This window comes from Vigna radiata, unplaced genomic scaffold, assembly GCF_000741045.1.
Source record: "Vigna radiata var. radiata cultivar VC1973A unplaced genomic scaffold, Vradiata_ver6 scaffold_158, whole genome shotgun sequence".
NCBI classification, from domain to species: Eukaryota; Viridiplantae; Streptophyta; class Magnoliopsida; order Fabales; family Fabaceae; genus Vigna; species Vigna radiata.
In genome coordinates, this window is record NW_014542914.1 from 318,446 (window position 1) to 340,433 (window position 21,988).

A 21,988-nucleotide genomic window follows, 5' to 3' on the forward strand; every position below is an offset into this window, starting at 1 on the left:
ACCTAGAATCATAGGACCCAGTATGATTCCAGCCTGACCACACCAGTTAAAAGATATTATGGCTCATAGTAAAAGTATATATATGAACATATTTCAAAACATCTTTTTCTGTTGAAAAGCTTACCACAAGTTGTGAAATTATAAGTGTTTGATGACAAGGCCTCAATAAGAAATAAGTGATTCTACCAGCAACGTACATAATAATAATTTGAAAAAGTAAGATGGATGTGGCATGATGAAGGGGATTATCTCCGAACCAAACACCTCTAACCATGGGTTTTACATCACATTGACATACTAAAATATCATTTCCAATCATTCCAATAGAACTGTATAGATTTGGAGTTTTGTGATTCTCCATATCAACAAGATTTAAGAAAAGGAATGGCTATAACATATACAAAGTTTATGAACAAGGAAATAAAGTTGAAAGAAGGTGCGAAAGAGAAGATGGAAAGAGATATACTGAAATGATATAGTTTGGTAATGGATGGATGAGGAAGTTAAAAGTTTAATGGTTAAAAACCGTTATCTGACATGAATGGTAATAGTAATTTATTGGTACGAGATACAATTTAGGAATTATAGTCCTGTAGTCAAAATGGAGAAGATAAATGACCCATTAACATGTAGCTAGCTTCGTGTTCAAGTATATGTATCATATTTGTAACAATATAAAAAAAAATCATGTAATGCTTGTCATGGATTTTTTAACTTTACTTTTTTTAATGTTTCATATTATAATTTATCATGACAAATTTTAAAATGTTAAGAAATATATTTTTTTAATATTAGTCTTCTTAAGATACTAAACACAAAAAAGGGCATTCGAATGCCCTTTCACATAATTTTTTTAGGTTTAATAGATTATTATTATTATTCCTTTTTATAATTTCATTTAATTATTGTTTTTATTTAAAAATATTTTTTTCCTATTATGTGTCATGGTAATATCGTTACAACCAATTAGATAAAAGAAAATACATTAACTCATTTTTTTAAAAGAATCCAACCAAAGTTTTCAAAGCAGTTGCAAGGAATGATTAGCATGAAACAATGAGGTAGGGGTGAATTGGTTCTTAATTAAGATCTGTGTCTTTTAAAATTTCTTTTCACTTTTTCTTACTTAGCAAATAATAAATATAAATAATAAGAATAAGGTAGAGAGAAATTTACACAGATAGATTTTATACTGGTTCGGATCTTACCAATCCTACGTCCAGTTGCTAATCCAAAACAGATTAACTTTCCACTATCACAAAACAATTACTAATCACACAGAAAAAGAATTTGTAAGAGTTTCGAAGACACCTCTCTTGAAACCACAAGAGATGAATCTGCACCTCCTTTGAATGCTCACAAAGCGATGGATCACCTCCTCTGAATGCTTTATGAAGGATGAACCTCTTCCAATCACTTCCTTAGCAATACCAAGGATGAATCAACTATTCCTCTGTCACCGTAATAGCAAAGTCCCAGCACCACAAGCAAGAGTTTCCTTAGTTGAGTAAGAACACAACAATTCTCACAAAGTTAAGAGTATTTGAGCACAAGGAAGAGTTGTTGATGATATATAAGGAAAGCCTATTTATAGACTCAACCAAAAACTCTTTCGTTCTTCATAACTGACCATTTAACGCTTTTAATATATTAATATTAGTGTTAATCGATTAAGATTAGTACAACAGCTAGTTTTTAACGGTTAGAAAACTCCAACGGCTAGCTTTAATCAATTATTCTCAGGATTAATCGATTAGCTAATCGATTAAAACTTGCTTTAATCGATTATTCCAGAACTGATTGGGCTTTCAGCCTCTGCAATGTTTTAATCGATTATAACTTGGTTTACTCGATTAAAACCGAGAGTTTTTTATTCTGAATAGCAATTACACAGTTTGGAAGAACATGAATCAAAACCTAACAAAAATTCTAAGTTCTAAACCCTCAAACTATAATTATTACAAAAGCTTTGAATAATAAAATAAGTCTTCAAATGGTCTTCTTGAATCTCTTGACTTGAATTTGGCATCATCAAAACTTCATAACTTCACCTTCATGATTTTGCTAACAAAAGTGAGAACATTTAAAAGAACAAATAAAAAAAATCTTTAGAACAATTATTGTAATACAAAAAAAAAATATGTAATTTAAATAAGTAATAATGTATAGAGTCTTGACAAATTTAAAATAAAACTATCCAACTTTTTATAAATTTGTGTAAATTTCTTTTAGGATTTTCATTAATTTCATTTTAAGTTCGACTTTACTACATCCCACCTAATGTGAACTTATTAGTTTGTCAAATCTAAAGTTCATCTCGATCAAACCTAGTCTAACATGTACTTAGCTCTATTCAATTTGATTTAAGTTTAACTTGACTTAACTGATTCTAACCTAATTATGTTTAATATGAGTCGTCCACTGAGGTTAGGCTTAATCAAGCCTAACATGTGATTGGCCAAATCTAACCGAAAGTAATTTATGTTCGACTATTTCATTCTGAAATTGACTTAGGACATATCTAAACCTAGTTCAACTTCATTTGTGTCTAACCTAACTTAACTTATCTATGATAAACTTGATCATACTTAACTTGGGTTCGAATTTATCTAACATTAGACCCAAATTTGTATGACTTTGGCCCGATCCAACCATTCCTAACTTGGACCAAACTTGACCTAGGCCAAACCCTACTCGATCAGTCTTGCGACTGAGTTAAAGTTGGCCTAGCATGGACTCAGGTTAACTCATCTTAAAGTTGACCCCACCAACTTAGCCCAATTTAAGCAATTCTTGACTCGACTTGACATAGATCCAACCCAACATAACCTGGATCCAAGCTAACCAACTTGACATAGTTGAGATTTGATCTAATTAGATATAGATTTGACCCAACACAGATTGACCTAGCCCAACTTAAGATTGGGCTCCATCCTGCCTAATCTAATTTGGGTTTGGTTACCTTAGGCTAACTTGGATTTGTGCTACCTCGGTTTGACTTTGACATGGTTCAATTTGACATATCCTAGCAAAACTTTGTATGACTTTGGCCCAAACTCATTCTTTTTAATTTACCTAAGTTTAACCTAATGTGAGTTCTTAACTTGAGCTAACTCAAACTCATTTTTATTTTGAATTTTTAAGACCTAAGAAATTATAAAATTTATACCGATCCAAATTTAATTAATGGATGAGACTTAAAATCTAAAAATATGAATTGAAATATGAAGTAAAATAAACTTTAAAGTTATATGGATTTAGATAATTATGAATAGATTTAAAGATGTAGATTTTTTTTACCACTAATAAATACATCGATTATTATGGAGCAAAAGAATTACTGTAATTTTCGTAGATGAATGTCAATTTCTTTTTATTAAGGTTAAAAGCCACATACAATCACAAAAGTAATCATGCAAAAATAATAGAATCTAGCAAATGCACCTTCATGTGCAACTACATTCAAATGAAACAAATTGCGTAACCAAGTATTAGAATAAAGGTGACCGAGCAAGCCGACTTATAATATTTTTGGGGCACTGGTGTTGTGATCTATCGATAGGTTTATTCACATGATAGATGCATTGTATGGAGTGGATGTTGTTAGTTTGCTTGAAGTAGTTGAATGAGTCTAACTAAAACTATAGCATATGGTAATCTGCTCATGGGAATATGGTGTCAAACAACAAGCATGGTAAAGTAGAGGATGCAAGATTAAAGACAGGGATAACATACCAGCTTAGAATATAACGTAGGTCTCACACAAAGGTGTAGTTGTTATCTAACTGGATTTGAATCTATAATATCTTAACAAAGATGTAGAAGTTGGTATAAAATGGCTAGTTAATAGTTAAGAAGGCTAACAAACATATTAAGCAGTTCATGTTACAATTTAACATCTGCAAACAATGGTTTGCAGAATAGGGTGTGTCTTATTTAGTCCAGTGATTACTATGTAGATACACTATTAAAACAATATCTTTCACAGTCATCTTTTTAATATAGTTATTTTTACATAGATTGATAGACTTCAAGTATTCCATTTATATATTGTTCTTCTTGTTTATAAATGAAAAGTGAGAAAGGTTTTACAATATTGAAGACTAATAAGAAATACAAATGGTATAATTTTTAAGGTATTAAAGTTAACAGACTTATTGCGTTGTATTGATTTTATTCAATGAACTTCTAAATGAAATAGTTTTATATTACATATCAAATAATGATGACCATGACTTAAAGTCATTTAAGAATGAACAAAAACACTACAAAGAGAAAATACAAAACAAAGGGTAAAATCAAAATTGGAAGTATACAAATTTATATCAAAGGTACATGAGGTATATGCATAATTGTTTCTGTCAAATCCTAAATTTTGCTATACTTATACTTTTCTTATAGAGTCCTCTGGATTACGTGATCCCCAATATCTGGTTTGTTGTTGCACCACTAAAATGGATGTTTGGGCTCCAACATTTAAAGAGACAAGAATCTCTCCAACAACTCCCAATTCCCCATTCTTCCATTTATGAAGTTCTGACATTACTTTTGAATCACCATGCTTCCTCCCAACCAGGACAAGGTCATAATAACTCTCCATGTATTCAACAACTGAAAGTAAATCTCTTCCAGAGGTTATCATCTCATCTTTGAAAGAAACTCTCTCATTTCGGAAGGCCTTAAGCCTAAATTCACTTAAGATTTCTGTGTCAAGCATTTTGCTTGTTTCTGTTCCTCCAACAATTTCAGTTGTAGATGAAAAAAGAAAAAGCGTAATGTAGACATAAGGTTGATCCAACATACGCTTTGCATATGCAAGTGTTTCTCGATCATCTGCACCCCCAAAGAAAAACACAGCCACGTGATAGGTTGATTCCTTTGTGTGGCCACACCAAAACATCTTCTGATTGCCACGATCAATAAGGACACCAACTGAGCAAGGAGCCTTCTCTAAAACATGTTTGTTAATTTGCTGAAAAGGAAAAGACGACTCAGTTGTCCTCCCAAATATCCATCGCTTATGAAAGGGTAATATAATAAAAGTTGTTCTCTTTTCAAGTGCCAAGTAGCACACATCATTATGCATTGTAGCATAGGGAGAAATGCCTTTATAGCTATGTATGGTGATCTTGCCGTTGTATGCATCTGCAAACTTGTCGAATGAGTTAAAAATCTGATCACTTAGAGTAGGAAGTTCCCCGAACTTCTTACACGGCACATGTGCAACTAGAACAGAGGAAGATCGCCCCACAAGCTTAATAAGTTGGAGCACAACTAAATCAATAGGGCTTTCTTTAGTGGGATTGGAAGCAGAAAGGAGGTTTAAAATACCCAGAACATTTTCTTGTTTATGAATGCAAGCTAGTATGCGCAACTGTTCATCATTGTTGTGATGCATAAGTGTCCTCCTTTTGTAAGCAAGAAACCTCCTTGAAGGATCATATAGACTTTTTACAACAGGGGACACAATCCCGCTTACAAAAAGCAAATTTAGAACCATAAGTGCAAAGCATTCATCATTCACCATCTGCCAAAAACATGGAAGAGTGACTTTTAGTTAAGCTCAAAACAAAAAGCTTTTTAAATTTATAATGTGATTTGAACTAAAATTTTAACTTACATTTTTCAATTTCAATGTAATCAACAAGGCCATTTCAACCGTGCCTTTGATGTTCATTATAAAACCAAGAGCAAAGGCATCTCGAACTGGCATCCTAAGGTAAAGGAGAGGCAACAAAGCCCCTAAAACTTTGCCACAAAAAGTAGTGCAAATGATTAATTGAATTCCAAGTACGTTCTTCTTGGTCTGTATGGCATAGACATTTGTCCTTAATCCAACTATGATAAAAAGCATAGGTATGCACACAACAGAAACAAAGCAATCAAGCTTGTCTACCAGTGCTGCTCCCAAGGGCGGACCATCAGGTATAGCTAGCCCAATAAAGAAAGACACAGCAAGTGCATTTATGCCAATGATTTCACCTAGGAGTCCACAAATCATTAGTGTTACAAGAACTGCACAAATGTAAATTTCTTCCACTGGTTTTCCTTCTGGTGATTGTTGAATTGCCCATAATGCAGCTGGGTGAACTACATATATGATGAACAAAAAAAGTACTAGGGAGGACAAGAAAGATCCAATAGATACTACTATTGACTTTGTTAAAGATAACTTAATAAAAAATGTTAATGTCATGTTTACAATGAAGCAAGCCTCAGCCACTAATGAAGAAGAAGCGGCCAACCTCCCAATCTCTGAATTGAGGATCTGAAGTTCAGAAAGAAAGCGAGTGATTACCGGAAAGGCTGCAATACATTGAATTTCTATCACAACATAGAGCATCCTATAAGAATCACTATCAAATGATGCGGAATGGTTGAGGATATACAAAACCACTTTGGCAAGAATGTACGGAACAAAATAGCCTGCAATTCCTACAACACAATTCCTTCTACCTAATCTAAAAGTGATGGTTGGATCTATCTTTACCCCACTTAAGAAGATGAATAACATAAATCCAAAAAAAGTCACTGTATCAAGCACACTTCTCTCTTTTAATGGGAAAACCTTCTCAGAAAATGTTGCACTGTGTCCAAGAATAGAAGGACCTAAAGTCATACCACCCTGGTTAACAAAAAACATTGAAAAACTGAATTAGACACGCATCTACTTTCGTGCTTTCAAGAAACCACAATCAAGTAAAAATAAATAAATTATTCAACATCGTATTTAGAAATTTTTATATAAATTTTCATACTACAGTAAGAAAGTAAGATAAAATTTTTAATAAGAACAATATTTTCATATATTAACAAATAAAACAAGAAATCTTCTCAGAAGATTTGCCCCCTACAATCCATAATTTGCATCACAAGGTACACCATTGATCAAATGCAAACACATCAATCAATCGATTCAAAGGTTGTGACTATGGACAACTACATAATATGAAAAGGAGTTCGTGTATAATCAATTGGTTTAGAAAATGCATTTGTTTTCATAAAAAGGATTCTGTCCATGAAATTGACAACATCGAACACAATATCTCTTTAAGAACTTTGTGTAACGAGTTTTCATTTTTCTCAAACAAAATTAAATGCAACTATTTACATTAATCACAACATAGAAATAGAAGATGGAGGAATAATCTGTCACAAATTGCACCATGAAATCAGATAGGAGCATTAGAAATTAAAGCTTACAAGAATTTGAGAAACAACAGCCGTTTGACCAAAAGGCTTGAGAATAATGTAAAAGAAATGGGTGAAGATGAACATGAGAAAAAGTTGGAGCAAGAAAATGGGGAGAGAATATGTAAGTGGGTCATCTCCAAACCAGATTCCCTTGGAGTTGATTTGATTGGTTGTGCTATGACATATGAAAGGCTCTCCAAGAGAATTGGTTGCAACACTTACGGTACTGCGAATGAAGTTTTCCTGACCTACCTCCATGGATGGAGCTTCAAGAAAATGTCATGCAAGAACCCATTTGGGAGATAATTGTGATCATGAATGGATGAGATAAACAGAGACAATCAAAGTAAAACCTAATTAATGCTTCCCTTTTATAACTTTTGAATTTCTTCACCAAAAATCGTTAATCTTAGAATGGAATTTTAAAAACAATACATCCAAACAAGTAAATGGCATCAGATCACGCAATAATAAATCTTCATTCAAAAAATATTTTGAAAACATTTACTGTAATACTATTCTTATACTTTATATAATTATTTATATATATTTTTTCCACCTAACATACTCTCTTTTTTTATGTAGTTTCTGTAAAGGCATACAAACATGATTTTCCTTCTACCATTCAATTTTTTTTCTATATTAAGTAGAAATGAATTTTGAACTATTTAATTAAGAGATACAAACTGTTATCATTTGTATCGACAAGTTGATTGACACTATTTTAATTTATTTGTCTTTAGCTCATATTTCAGGAAATTACACTGATAAATTCTTATTTTTTTTCTCAATTATATTAAAATTTCATTTTTTGAAATTTTATACAAACATTCCTTTTGTTTTAAAAACATTACATTATCATCCTTTTTTATATATACTCATACATTTTTAAAATATTACATTAACATCTTAATAAGGGATATTAAAGTAATAACTTGAGAAAATACAAGGAAATATAATTTTAGTTTAACTTATTTTATTTTCAAGCATAATTAATTTTCTGTACTTGATAAAAAGTAAAAGGAGTTTAATTTTATTAGGTTATATTTTTATATCTACTTTGTTTGTTGTGTTGCGGCCAAGAAAACAAGGATACAAAAAGCTTGGTTTTCAATTATCAATAAAAAAGTTAAATTATCCTATTGATAAAGTAAAGTTAATTTTGGCATATTAGATAAAGAGGTTTTTTAACATGTATAAAAAAAATTTAGTTCGTATATTTTAGCAAAATATATTAAGTTTTAGTAGACAAAAATACTTCTAAGTTTTAAGATAAATGGTATTTGAATAATTTTCATTTTCAAAAATAAAAAAAGAAGACATTTCTCATATTCTTCTCAACTCTTTCCCTTTCATCTCTTGCACTCTAACTTTCTTTCTATCATTTTAATAGTAGTTCCAACTAGAAATAAAAATAAAAAACACTTACTTAACCTTAATCTACCTTCCTTACTTTTAATTTGTTCTCTCATTTTAATAGTCAAAATATCAAATCTCCTTGAAGATAAACTACTAGTTTTAAAATTTAAAAAAGGAATTTAATAACAATAACACAATCCTCCAATTAAAAATCAACATTAACATCATCAATTATTTTGTTAGTAAAATAAAAAACAAATTAATGAACAAAACAAGATCAACCGATTACAGTGTTACAGATTGGGATTATTGTATGTGGGTAAGAAAGAGGATGAAGATGAGAGAGAAACAAATTTGAAAAATGAGAAATGCGGATTAGAATTAGAAAATGATTTTTTTTTTTTTTCCAGTTTGAACTAGTGTAAAAATGACAAAGAAAATGTTGGAATAAAAGAGATGAAAGAGAAATGATTGAAAAAAACAAAAAACGAAAGAGAAGTGAGTAAAAATTTGAAAATTTCTTGTTTTTTAATTGAAAATAAAAATTATTCAAATAGCTTTAAATAAATTTATATTAAAAATAATACAAACCGCTTAGATAAATAATACAAAGTAAACTTATATTAGAAATCCAACTTCTGCTGAAGGAGACCAATATAAGTTTCACTGAACCATCAATTTCTTAATTTGGATGATGATCTCTTCTTTTTTTAACCAAAAGTGTAAGAGACTTGTGTTAAATACTTGATTATACCAATCTATTCTAAAATAAATTTTGATATTGTCATTCGAAAGAGCGAATTTCAATCTTACAGCGAATATAATAAAGTTTAATATATTTGGATTTGAAATTGAACTTAAGACCCTCTTAACATTAAAAAATGCTAATTTTGTTCTATCTTATTCTACAAAACCCGCTGTCTCACTACTTTTAAGTCTATAAATATAAACTCTACATCATCACCATAAACGAAACATATACATTAAATGTTTCCAGCTTAACTTCTATTCAGCTTTAGTAGAAATACCACTTGAGTTGAACACTTAAGAATTTCTATATTAAACCTTCTCCTATTCGGTTTGTTCAACTACTTTATCGAATTAGAATTTTAACCTCATATTTTACCTAAAAGATAGTAGAACTACAGGGAGTTCTACCCTACCAAATAAAGCATCAGTAAAATCAGTAATATTGTTACTGATTTGTTAACATTCTGCAATTATACTGACCCTGAATTTAAATTGAAAGCTGTAACTTAAATAGTATTCTACAAGTACAATACATCAGAGTAGCAACATGAGTTAATGTTATCACAAAAGAAATTCCACTTCTCTAAAATGTCCATACTTAAACATTCTTCAGTTAATTAACTTATGCATTAATCTGTTCTAATTTAAGAACATGTTTTTTCTAACATTAATCTCAAAGTGAAAAGGTTCATAAGCATGCCCTATATCTTATACTAAGAATCGTATTGAAATGGACCATGGACATGACACTAAAAACTTCGTTTATGAACATTTCATGTCCTGCTCAATAATGTCTGAGTGCAAGGTAGGTTTCCTAATGCAGACCCACTTGCAAATGACCATAACGAGGTTTAATTTAGGAGATTTATGCAGACAACAATTACGCTTCCATTACTAGTAGCTGCTTATATGCATGATGATGAAATATTGACAAAACACTATTATTTAAATACAATAATCCGGCTCCTGTAGTTATCTTTCTTTTCAAACAAACTTCAAAAACTTGTATACTTGTAACATTGATACCATTAACCTGTCAGTGTCACTCAAGCTGCAACTGAGCAAAAACATTACCTCATAAGAAGCTGCATAAATACAGAAGAATGTGCAAAATCTTTCATTAACTCAACTCTTCATCAGCGGACATGAAAATGGAGAGAGAACCAATTTAATTGTGTAACTTCATATCTACACTGTGGAAAACAATAAAAAGAATATCTATATCTCTATACACAAAATGTTAAAAGAGCACAAAAAAGAGTATGTTTCTTGTGGATTATATTATCAGTTATCACCACCATTGATGTACTAGAACTCCATAACTTCTAAGTGAAGTAAACAGATTCAGGCATTGAGAATAGGTCTTGTGATATTTTGTACTTCTCTGACCAGGGCAGCATCTCTGCCACCTATTGTAATGGCACTCAAGGAAGAGCTCATCAATCAAGCAGATAGCCCCGGTCTGAATCAACCTTGGGATGAGATGAAACTCAGTCCCTTCCACATCCATCTTCACCACCACAAAATCTCTTTTTGTAACAGCACTATTGAGCCACTCTGCAAAATCAAAACCCTGAATTTTATCCATATCACCCATATGGCTAGAAGAGGTCTGCACAGGGTTGATCCTCCCCATGGCTCTCCCTTTCACCGTCACTTGCTTGCTAGGGTCTCTGGTGATCTCAAAGAACAATGTCTCATTCCTCACCCAAGCTGCATAGGGCAACAATGTTACTCCTCTCTTTTCCCTATACTCTTCATGAAATGATTTATCAGCCTCAATTGCATAAATCTCAAAGGTTCTATTCTGCTTTGGATACTGCTTCCTAAACCAACTTCCTATGCTAGAACCATAATTCCTAGCTCCTACATCAACATAAACATACCTATTCTTAAAGGTTATGTCAACAAAAGAAGTTAAGTACTTTACGTTCTTCACATTTTTCTTTAATAAAGTCCAAGGTTTCAATGGCTCTTCCTCAATCAATGCCTCTGCATTTTTAACCATTTCACGTTTATACCCAGGAACAGAGCACTTATTCCCGAAATTGCCACTATCTACACTTTCCATTTCGAAATTAAGGTTTTCCTTTTTCTTCTTGAACAAGATTTCAAGAACCAGAGAGGATTCAACACCGTTGATTTCTCTAGTTCTGATCAATTCACAGCATTTAAACAATTCAAGCAAAGAATCGAAGCTGTAAGCGTCTCTCACTGCCGCATGCACTGCCGCGAAACCGCCGGGACGGAGCGTGCGGCAGATCTCCGCGGCGAACTCCGCCGGGCGCGGGGAACGTTCCAAGCCGCCGTTGCCGGAGAACTCGAAGTCGAATGAGTCACCTGAGAACGGATGCCAGCGGCCGTCACCGTGGAGGATCAGCGGCGGCGACGGTTTCTTAAAGATTCCGACGGAGTCGACGATGCCGACCTCTTTTAGAGCGAGGACGTCCTCGCCCGCGGGCGTGTCGATGCAGAGGGCGCGGGAGTTCGGGGAGAGGAAGCCGTCTGCAATGAGGTCCTGGAAAATGGCGGCGTAGTACTCGACGGAACGGCGCCAGTTCTTGCCGGTAAACGGATCTCCGGCGTCAAAGGAGGGGGAGGGGGAGGACAGAGTAAGGTTTTCGGAGAAGAAGCAGAAATCGGCGGATTCGCAGGACCCGCCGCGGACGGTGACGATGATGGCGAATCGCGTGGCGAGGATGAGAACGGCGAAGGAGAATAGACGAACCAGAATGTTCCGCAAGGAGCCGTGTTTCGCTGCGGGTGGCTCCATGGACTGGTTCGGTGTAACCTCAGGGAAGAAGAAGAAAAGAGTACTACGAGAGAAAGGGGTAGGGTTTGAAATTTGAGCCTGGTTTGAAGGGTAAAACGGGAAACTCGCAAGTTTCATTTGGCGCGCGCGGGTTTCTTGAAACGTCTAAATAACCGTTGACTAGAGGTCATGGTTGTTCAGCCTAGTGTCACTTAATTTATGTGAAATAACAAAACTGCCACTATTTATTTAATTTAGTTTTTATTTTAAATTACACTCCTAGAATTTTTTTTAATTTAATTTAGTTCTTTTACTTTTACTAAAAAAATAATAATATTTCTCTTAAATTTGATTTAATTTAGTTTTCTAATAATTTAAATTTAACGTTACTAATAATTTTAACATAATAAAATATCAAAATAAAATACTTACGACTTTAAAATTTCTTGTACAATGTGATAAATAAAGTGATGATTTAATTGCCGTGATAATATTGCAAAATTGTAAATTATATGTTGATAGATCATTGATTTGTTTCTTTAATTAGGTATTTTCAATTTTCAAAATTTATTACCTTTTAAGGATAACAAAATATTTTCATTTATCTTTTTTTCTAAATAAAATCATTATCAGAATTCAAATAAAAATAAAAGTTAGTTCGGGAATGTGATTTGTATAATTCAAATGACAAACAAAACTAGTTTTGTAATTTATTAAAAAACTTATTCAGACGAGAAAAGGAATTAATTTAATTATTATGAATCAATACTATGTGATTTGCACATGTTCACCAAAATAAAAGTAGAACAATAATTTTCTCATAACTTTCAAAATGATCAATAATAAATATTCTTCAATAATGCACAACATTAATTTGTATAATATTTTAAAGTTGCATGATCTCATTTTCAAGTTAACTACAAATAATATTATATACTTACCACCTATTAATTTGAATATATATATATATATATATATATATATATATATATATATATATATATATATATATATATATAAGTTAGGAGTTTGATATGACTTGAGCCTTAGACAGATACCTCATTAGCCTTAGACAGGTACTTTTTAAAAAATAAAATAAAATAGACTACATATAGAAATCAAAAACTTAATTAAAATAGCAGAAAAGTTTGAGTAGTTTTCAGCATAAAAATTTTCATACTTTTAAAGGAAAATTTTAGTATAATATACTAAAAATATGTAACATTTTTACGTTGTCATTCATTCACGAATGATCATACACAATAAAAGAATTTTGTTATAATTATTTGACTGCCTATATATTTAAGATATTTTCGCATATATTATGTATTAAGGATATAAAAATTTAAATTCTCAAAACAATAAATAGGTAACACACAAAAAAGTATATACGTATCCCATTTATCTATATATATAAGAATTTACTCATCTTAATAAAAGTAAGAAAATACTTTTGATAATAGCTATCATATTTTCTTATGAAAAACTCATCATGTGGTCATGTAACTTTTTAAAGATCTTGCTTTCAAACTTAAGAAAATAAATCATGTTTAACCCTAATTAACAGTCATTTAAGGAAACATTAATATCCAAGAAATAAACCCATTATCCATCAATTCGTGGCTAACGTTAGAAATCGATACTTAGAATTCCGTACTCGTTGAACTTACCCTAAACTTAATTAAAATACATCAAACATGCTAATCGTTTTTATCTTTATTAAGGTAAATTTGAACAAAAATTATCCTATACGAGGTATTTTACAATTTTAATACTTTTTTCAATTTTTTGTCTCCTTGCTAAAAGAAATGAATATATGTGCTGCTATAATAATAAGAGAATATAAGAACTAATAATAACAATTATTAATTTTCATTTATTCGACTCTCCATTCTCAATGTCATTAATCTGATCAAAATTACAATAAAAGAGTGTTGGTAATGATGGTGTGGTGTGCAATTAATAATAATTAGTAAAAATAAAAATGGAACGTGAATTAATATATCAATCATTAACATAAGAAGAATTAATTTTATGAATTTTGTTTAAAGTATATAAAAAGGAAGAAGTAATATATACAATGTTTCGGGATACACTGGTTGAGTACTGTCAGTTTTTGAATAATTTTATCTTACGTTGTTTTTATTTTTTTTGTTTGGTAGGTCACTATGGTCTTCTGTTAGTTTAATACTGTTTTTGGATAGTTATTTCGTACACTGTTTATGTTTTTTTTTTTCGTTTGGTTTTCAAGATCTCTCATTCGGTTAACATTGTTTGAATAATACATGTATTTAATATAGATTACCGATAGGAAACATATTAAATACAATGATGTATATATCAATAATTATACATTATATTTTTATGGGTTAAATATGGTTTTAGTCCCTATACTTTGAGACGATTTTGGTTTTAGTCCATTTTCAAACTATGTACAGTTTAGTCCTTCAACTTTAGAAAATTCTGGTTTTAGTCATTTTTACCAAATTTTTTTAACTTTATTTGTTGTTTCAAACGCGTTTCTCAATTAACATTGAAGTAAAAATATGTCAAACAGTGTAAACAATCCAAATGCTATAATAAAACGTGCTTGAAACAACAAATAAAGTTTAAAAAATTTGGTAAAAAGGACTAAAACCAGAGTTTTCTAAAGTTGAAGGACTAAATTGTACCATAGTTTGAAAATGGACTAAAACCAAAATCGCCTCAAAGTATAGGGACTAAAAACATATTTAACCCTATCTTTATTTATTTATAGTTGGTGTTAAGAGTTTTTATCTTTTATTGGTGTAATTGTAGTTTGATTATATTTAAATAAGTACTAATTAGTTGATTTTTTTGTTATTATTTGTTAAATGTTAATCCAATCTTTATTTTGTAATTGATTAGTCTTATCAGTCGATCGATTAACCTGTTAGTCGGTTAGTAATCTGTTAGTCAATTGGTCGACCTATCAATTGATTGAGATAATCGACCTATCAATCAGTTTGACTTATTGAACAAAAAGATATGTACAATGTACTGGCACTCAAGTACTTATAACTAAAGGGACGAAGGGGTTTGTAAAGAAAAACAGTACCTCACGGTCGTGTATGTCGAATGTTATTATAGTCCGACCAAGAAGGGTTTGGTTGGAACTCGTCCTTAGCTGATTGAGTTTTCGAGAGAGGTTCATTGATTGGAACTCGCCTTTAGCCCAACATTTTAGTTTGATCAAGAGGGGTTCTTTAGTTAGAACTCACCCCAATGGAGTTTTCGAGAGAGATTTCTTGGATGGAACTCGCCTTTACCTTAATGTTTTAAGTCGATCACAAGAGGATGAGACTGGGAGTTAGAGGTCAATCGAAGGCCAAGAGGATGAAACTGAGTGGTAAAGGTCAAATGGTCAAGCCAAAATTTCAAGATTGAAAATTCGATAAAGAAATTGAGGCCCAGAGGTTGAGGACGAATAATCGAACCAAAATTTCATGACTGAAAATTCGATATGGAAATTGAGGCCCAGAAGTTGAGGTCGAATGGTCGACCAAATGGTTGAGGTCGAATGGCTGAGCCATAATGTCTAGATTGAAAAGTCGACATAGAAATCAAGGTCAAAAGGTTGAGGTTGAATGATTGACCAAATGGTTGAGGTCGAAAGGTGGAGGTAATCAAGACGAAATGTCAATATTGAAAAATCGATAGAGAAATTGAGGTTTAGAGGTTAAGGCCGAATAACCAACCGAATGGTTAAGACCAAAAGATTGAGGTCGAACCAACTGATTGATTGAATGGTTGATAATTCGCTGACGTCTTTCATTACTATATTGCTTGTCATGTTTCTTGTAGTTACCATGAGATTAAAAGAAATGTTTGTTCAGCCCCATGATAGATGCCAAAATGTTTCGATATAGGTCGGTCGAGTATTGTGAATTCCCATAGATAGCTTTGTCATGCGTTGCTCTTGTCTTTTGTTCGATCAGTTTCCAAGGTCTCTTGTTTGTCTAACACCTTTCAAAAAGTTTCAATATAGGTTGTTTGAGTACTACAAGTTTCCGGATAACTTTGTCTTGCACCGCAATTGTCTCTTATTTGTTCGGTCTCCAAGGTCTCCCATTCGTCCAATACCTCTCCGATAATATCTATAGAAGGTACTTTGTTAAAGTCAATAGATGATCGATCATAAAAGTATTACAAACAATGATACATATATCAACAATCATACCTTAGACATTTATTTATAATTAACATTTTATAGGCTTTTATCTTTTTGTTCACTTAATCATGATTTGGTCATGCCTTAATAAATATTAATTGACTAAATAATGGATATTATTGACTAAAGATTAATTCAACATTCAATCTTATCATCTATCGATCAATTCATTAGTCGTGCAAAATGATCGACCTACTAATCAATAAATTTATCAGTCAATCCATCAGTCAACTCGTCCATTAGCTTAACTTATTGAAAAAAATATATATATTTAAAATACATATACTAAAAAAAAAAAAACAAGAAATTCTGATCTTATAAAAACATGCAAGTATGTAATTTTTTTCCTTTTTCTATTTTCCATCTCATTTATATATATTAGTGAAGAATTGATAACTTGCACGACACATTAAAAAGCTCAGCCTCGTATGAACACTGTTCTCTCCCAGAACTTTGCTCTCACCCCAATCCTCATCACCCCACTTCGATAGGATGACAGCTATTTGTTTAAAGAAATAAAAATGGAAAAAACTATTAAGTTGATGTTCACTAGCTACCTTACCCACCAAGGAATTAATTCTCAGTTTGACTAAATATATTGCCCTAATCAAATACAAAACCACTCACACATGCTTCTCCAAATCTGCTAAACTGTCACCATCAAGATACTTATTTCTTGGATATAATACAAGTTATACACTGCTATTTTGTGTTTACTTTTTCTACGAAATAAATGTGAAATGACTGTAATACATGGTATGTCATATTAATACGTAGCAGATGAGCGAGATTCTAGCTCCCGAATTTACCAGACTCTCAAAATAATGATGGTATGAAATGAAAGATATATAACAGTAAAAAACCTGTTCAGTATATATAACAATCCTGTGTGGGTGGGTATGGAAATATAATAAACAAAATAAAAAAATAGATAAAACTTACATGCAATTTCTTAAGTATTTTTGGTGCTGTCTTTTAAGTTAGAGTTAAAATTTCATATGAAACTCAAACTCTAACTTAAGAGGAGATATAAAAATACTTACACAACTGCATGTGAAAGTTTTAAATAAATGGAATGAAGATCTTAATTATTGGTCAAATAAAATCCTAAGCCAACCCCTTCTAAAAAGTCCAACCTTCCTTTAACATAGCAAAGAGTCAAGAAACGAGTCATCTCCTGGCTCCTCCTTGGCTCTAGAAGCGAACACATTGTCAGAATGTTGGTTCATGTAAGACCCCATTAATGGATTCCCAAACCCTGAGAATCCAAAACTTCCTGAGCCCTGCTGCATATTGGGGTTGTAGTGTTGTGTCCTTTCTGGTGCTGGTGGTCTAAGATTCTGGTGAGAATTGTTACTGTATATGGAAGTTGCTGCACTAGTGGTGCTGTTTGTGGTAGCGTTTATAGGCACTGCTCTGCTGATAGAGTTGCTGCCACTGCCACGTGCTGCTGGCACGTCATGGTTATGCTTTCCTTCATAGGTTGTGATCACTGCCCTTAGGTCATGTGAAGCTCTCTCTACGTGCTTTCTCACTGGACATCCTGTGAATGTGCATTTGTAGTAACTCCTGCATCAGTCGCAAAACGCAAAACACAAACAAGTAAGAAAACAGTTTCTGGGAATATTGTTTAGGCATCATGTCATGCTTTGATTCCCATGCACACGTGAGAGAAACGATGGTTGCCAAATTTGACCAAAGATAAGGGTTAAGACAACGCAAAAGCAAAGAAAACTAGAGTGCGCATACTTTAGAATATTCCAACAAAGAATCACTGGTGCTAACGTACCTAATCAATCAGATACGTATATAGATATTTTTAAGATCGTGGATTTTGTGATGTGTGTATGGAACATTTGAATAGTCAAGGATTGTAAACTCTATACCAGTATAAATACTTATTGAATATTGCTTGTATTATTTCCATTATCAAACTATATACCTTACCATGTTATTACTTTTCCGTCTTATTGAATCTTATATTATTTTCTTTCATATCTCTTATTGTATTAATAAGCTTTCTTCTTTTTTTCTCTTCCCACCAGATTACTTTTGTTGTTTACACAAAATATTATTGTATTCCAAGTAGCAGTAATTGAAAACTCTGATGGGTTCTCTGTACACTATTCTTGATAAAGTTTAAAGTAGAACAATTTTCATAATGTTGGACTATTATTTTTATCATATAAATATATAAAGAAAGAGATGAAAAAAGAGCTTTTTACCTTGGATTTGGATTTCCCTTTACTACTTTCTGCCCATATTTCCTCCATCTGTATCCATCATCTAGAATATCGATGTCACTGGTTGTCTGAACCACAACTCTGGGTTCTCTCACTGTTCTACTTCCAACAGCTGATATACCCTCATTTTCACCTTCTAATCTCCTGGAGTAATATTGATAAAAAAAAAATGGTTTTTTTATTGAAGGGATAATAACACGTGGTTAATGAAGTGAATCACACGAAAAGGAAAATTAAAAAACTCACCATCTTTTGGCATCAGGTTCATCATTATCAAACTCATCTCCTCCTGATTTGCTCTGACCAAAGTCGTCATCTTCCATTGATATGGATGAGTTTTCTGGAGTTGCAACCGAATCCATGTGATGAGTGGCTTGTGTTATTTCATTGTTGACGCTGTTTATTGCAAGTGATGAGGCAGACAATGAGTTCCTCTTGTTAGCCTGAGGCTTGGGATGATTATGACTACCTTTGTAAACAATCTCAGTAATTTGTCCATCTAAGGACCTCTCAACCTTTTTCTTTGTTGGACAACTGGGGTATGTGCACTTGTAGTAGCTTCTTGGATTTTCACTTCCTTTCACTTGTTTTTGCCCATATTTCCTCCAATTGTACCCATCATCTGACCTTCTGCTTAAGGTCTGAACCTGTGGCTGGTAACTGCTATAATCTGATTGAATACCAGCACTGTTGTGGTTATTATTCTCAGAGTTGAAACTCTGCATCGCTGAAGAGGCTTCAGTTTTCACCATACTCATATTCATTCTTGAAGAGAATCCATCTTGTTTAGCAGTTTCCGGGAAACTCCACCCCTGTTTATAAACAAAAAGCACTTCAAAGAGTTAACTCAATTTGTTATATAAAGCATAGAATTTTAAAGAAGTCTGTGCATTGAAATCGGTCACACACGTTTGAAGATTGAAATCCAGTTGAAGATGTAAGAGGAATCTGTGTTTGTGTTTGCGTTTGGAAGGAGAAACTTGAGAAGCTTTTGTCTTCTTCTTTGACATGGTGCTGGTTTTCCCCATAACTGCTCTTCCAATTGAAGCCTTGACCAGCGTATGATCCAGTGGTCGGAGATGGCAAAACCTGAATTAGCAAACAACCAAAAGACACAAACCCATTTACCCAATAACAAACTTAGTTATATGCGCCATATTCACAAACACAAGCAGCAAGAGATTATAAAAAAAAAGGGTACACCATCATGAAAAAAAAAAAACGATGAAGATTTAAGCATGTCTGATTACACATCTGATATAAATCTTCAAGCATGATATTTTACTTTTTTAACAGTTTCTTGTTGAAGGAGATACTGAAAGCAAAAAGAAAGGAGATGAAGGTTGACTTACGTTGGAAGAGTGAAGGAGAACTGGGGAGTCAAGAAGTTCAGCGAGGCTTAACCCATGAGGGATGTTAAAGTAAGAAGGAGAAATGGGTGGAAGAGGATGATTTTGAGGATGAGAGATAGGGAGAGATGGAGGTGGTGTGGACTTGAATTTTGGCACAGCAGAACCTGTTTGATCCGACAACTCTTGAGGTCTTTCGGAGTTCCGGTCGGTGGGAGAAGAGAGAAGGTCAGAGAAAGAAGTGGTCATGAGATAAGTCTGAGGAAGAAAAAGAAGAAGGCTATGAGAGAAAAGAGAGATGAAAAATATGAAGGTTTTGGGTTAAGAAGAAGGAATAGGAAGAGAGGAAGAAAATAGTTACGTGTTGAATGGCAAAAGATGAGAGAACTGAGAAGAGATTTCTGGGAAGGTATGTATGACTATTTTAATTTTAATCTTAATTTTTATTAATACTATTTGAAGGAAAAAAAAAATAGTATAGTTTTTATGTTGGTCAAAGGTTGTGGGTTTGACCAGTTGGCGGCGGGAGAAAAGAGATAGTAGTATCTTTTCATTGTTGTGTGTTACTTTTGGTTTTTGAACCGTTGCGTCTCTTCGGAATTAACATGCTCTGTATTTGTGCGAGTTTTTGGACATGAAATTTAATTCACCCATGTTGAGGATATTTTGTATGTTGTGTAACATGGTACATTCTAGGTGCTGACGTTAATGTTCTTCAACATGCATGTTTCTACGATACATTTCACAAGTAGTAGTTATTTTTAAATTGAAATTAGTAATAATATTATAAAGTATAAAATAATAATAAAAATGTTACAAAATTAACACAATAAATAATAATAATAATGAAACAATACCATAAAAATAAATAAAAAATAACTATATATATAATTTAAAATTGAAGAGAAAACATAAAACTATATAAATCAAAACATATCAACTTTATTGCATAATGTGTAAAAACTAAAAAAACTCACAAATCAAATTGAATAAGATTAGAATAATATTAAAATTCAAGTTATCTAGAATAGAAAATTAACTGTCTGTTAATAAAAGTAAAGTAGCATTATAATAAATATTTAGAATATAATAATAGTTTTAAAAATATTAAAATTATATATATATATATATATATAATATTTTTTATAAATATGTTATTTTATAATATAATGTTTAAAACTAGTCTTAGCATTAATAAAGAAAAAAAAAGTAGTATAATATTTTAAAATATAAAATAAAAAGAATATGATGTACATAGTTATTAGTGGTTATTATACTAAAATAAAATATTGCAAAAGATATATAAACATACAATATTGTTTAAGTTAATTATATCAATTAAAGAAAAAAAAAGTTATTAATCTTCTTCTTTACTAAAATTGTATGTAATTTTCATCCTCTCTTACATTTCACACACTATTTTTTTCAAATAATTAACCATTCGTGATATTTGATATTATAATTAGAGATGAAATCCAACTTTGATTATAACTATTTGAATAAACTTAGACAAATATTCAAGTTTAAATGGATAGTCTTATAATTATATAGAGAATTAAAATAAAAACAATAATCTTAATAAAAGAAAAAATTATCTTGTTCTTGATCGCTCTAGTGTTATTAGGTAGTCTTCAAATATAAATTTTCAAGATATTTTGTCTACTTTATCTTATTTAAGACAAATAATTTGATAAGAGAAATCATTTGAGGAATATGCTTGCTTGTCTTATAATATGTTTGGTGCAATTATTGTTTATGATGTAATCAACATATTTTTTGGTATTAATAATTACTAAACTTATGATCTTGTATATGTTCCATAATGATTATATTAAGAAAAATAAAAAATAAAAAATGTCAAGGAAAAAAAAACTAGTAATGAGAAAATGAGAGTGCAAAAGAAAAACAAGGAAGATGTAAAAGAATTTTTGTTCAATTTGCCAGCTCTTAGCCGGCTCAAACCTAGTTTACCTACGTATTTAAGTTATATTTTTAAATAAAAATAACTTGTATAGGTAAATCAATTCAAATGGATTTTAAACATAATTTGAAAATTAATTATTGAACAAGTAAATTATTTTCCTATACATACTGATTTTATTAAATCATAAACATGATTTAATTAACTCCATTATTGATTTTGTTCTGT

General features: G+C 31.7%; 3 protein-coding genes across 4 annotated transcripts; all 3 read right to left on the reverse strand.

Moving 5' to 3' along the window:
• Window positions 1–4,269: 4,269 nt before the first annotated feature.
• On the reverse strand, window positions 4,270–7,627 carry LOC106752439 (cation/H(+) antiporter 15). Of its 2 annotated transcripts, none has more exons than XM_022777145.1 (3): window positions 7,447–7,627; window positions 5,621–6,625; window positions 4,270–5,527 (listed from the first exon to the last, which is right to left on the reverse strand). In XM_022777145.1, exons 1-3 carry the CDS (start codon window positions 7,450–7,452, stop codon window positions 4,385–4,387), a joined length of 2,154 nt encoding a protein of 717 aa, XP_022632866.1. In that variant the 5' UTR covers window positions 7,453–7,627; the 3' UTR covers window positions 4,270–4,384. The 2 variants fall into 2 exon arrangements, with proteins under 2 accessions (XP_022632866.1, XP_014489609.1); XM_014634123.2 differs by having other exon boundaries at window positions 7,204–7,627.
• A 2,967-nt stretch (window positions 7,628–10,594) lies between these two features.
• Window positions 10,595–12,204, reverse strand: LOC106752440. Its single transcript, XM_014634124.2, has one exon. The coding sequence runs from the start codon at window positions 12,191–12,193 to the stop codon at window positions 10,595–10,597; it is 1,599 nt and encodes a 532-aa protein (XP_014489610.1). The 5' UTR covers window positions 12,194–12,204.
• A 4,874-nt stretch (window positions 12,205–17,078) lies between these two features.
• LOC106752427 (WRKY transcription factor WRKY24) lies at window positions 17,079–20,252 on the reverse strand. The gene is made up of 5 exons (XM_014634109.2): window positions 19,843–20,252; window positions 19,400–19,579; window positions 18,737–19,302; window positions 18,473–18,634; window positions 17,079–17,816 (listed from the first exon to the last, which is right to left on the reverse strand). The coding sequence occupies exons 1-5, from the start codon at window positions 20,086–20,088 to the stop codon at window positions 17,390–17,392; spliced, it is 1,581 nt and encodes a 526-aa protein (XP_014489595.1). The 5' UTR covers window positions 20,089–20,252; the 3' UTR covers window positions 17,079–17,389.
• Window positions 20,253–21,988: the final 1,736 nt, after the last annotated feature.

Bases quoted from the DNA above. Each gene is read 5' to 3' on its own strand.
- LOC106752439 (XM_014634123.2), bottom strand. From the start codon at position 7,452: ATGGAGGTAGGTCAGGAAAACTTCATTCGCAGTACCGTAAGTGTTGCA. The intron at 6,626-7,203 runs GTAAGCTTTAAT...TTTGTTAACCAG, and splicing joins CTGTTGTTTCTCAAATTCTT to GGTGGTATGACTTTAGGTCC. The intron at 5,528-5,620 runs GTAAGTTAAAAT...TGTTTTTGGCAG, and splicing joins TTACATTGAAATTGAAAAAT to ATGGTGAATGATGAATGCTT.
- LOC106752440 (XM_014634124.2), bottom strand. From the start codon at position 12,193: ATGAAACTTGCGAGTTTCCCGTTTTACCCTTCAAACCAGGCTCAAATT.
- LOC106752427 (XM_014634109.2), bottom strand. From the start codon at position 20,088: ATGACCACTTCTTTCTCTGACCTTCTCTCTTCTCCCACCGACCGGAAC. The intron at 19,303-19,399 runs GTGTGTGACCGA...GTTTATAAACAG, and splicing joins CTGGATTTCAATCTTCAAAC to GGGTGGAGTTTCCCGGAAAC. The intron at 18,635-18,736 runs GTGAGTTTTTTA...ATATTACTCCAG, and splicing joins GAACCTGATGCCAAAAGATG to GAGATTAGAAGGTGAAAATG.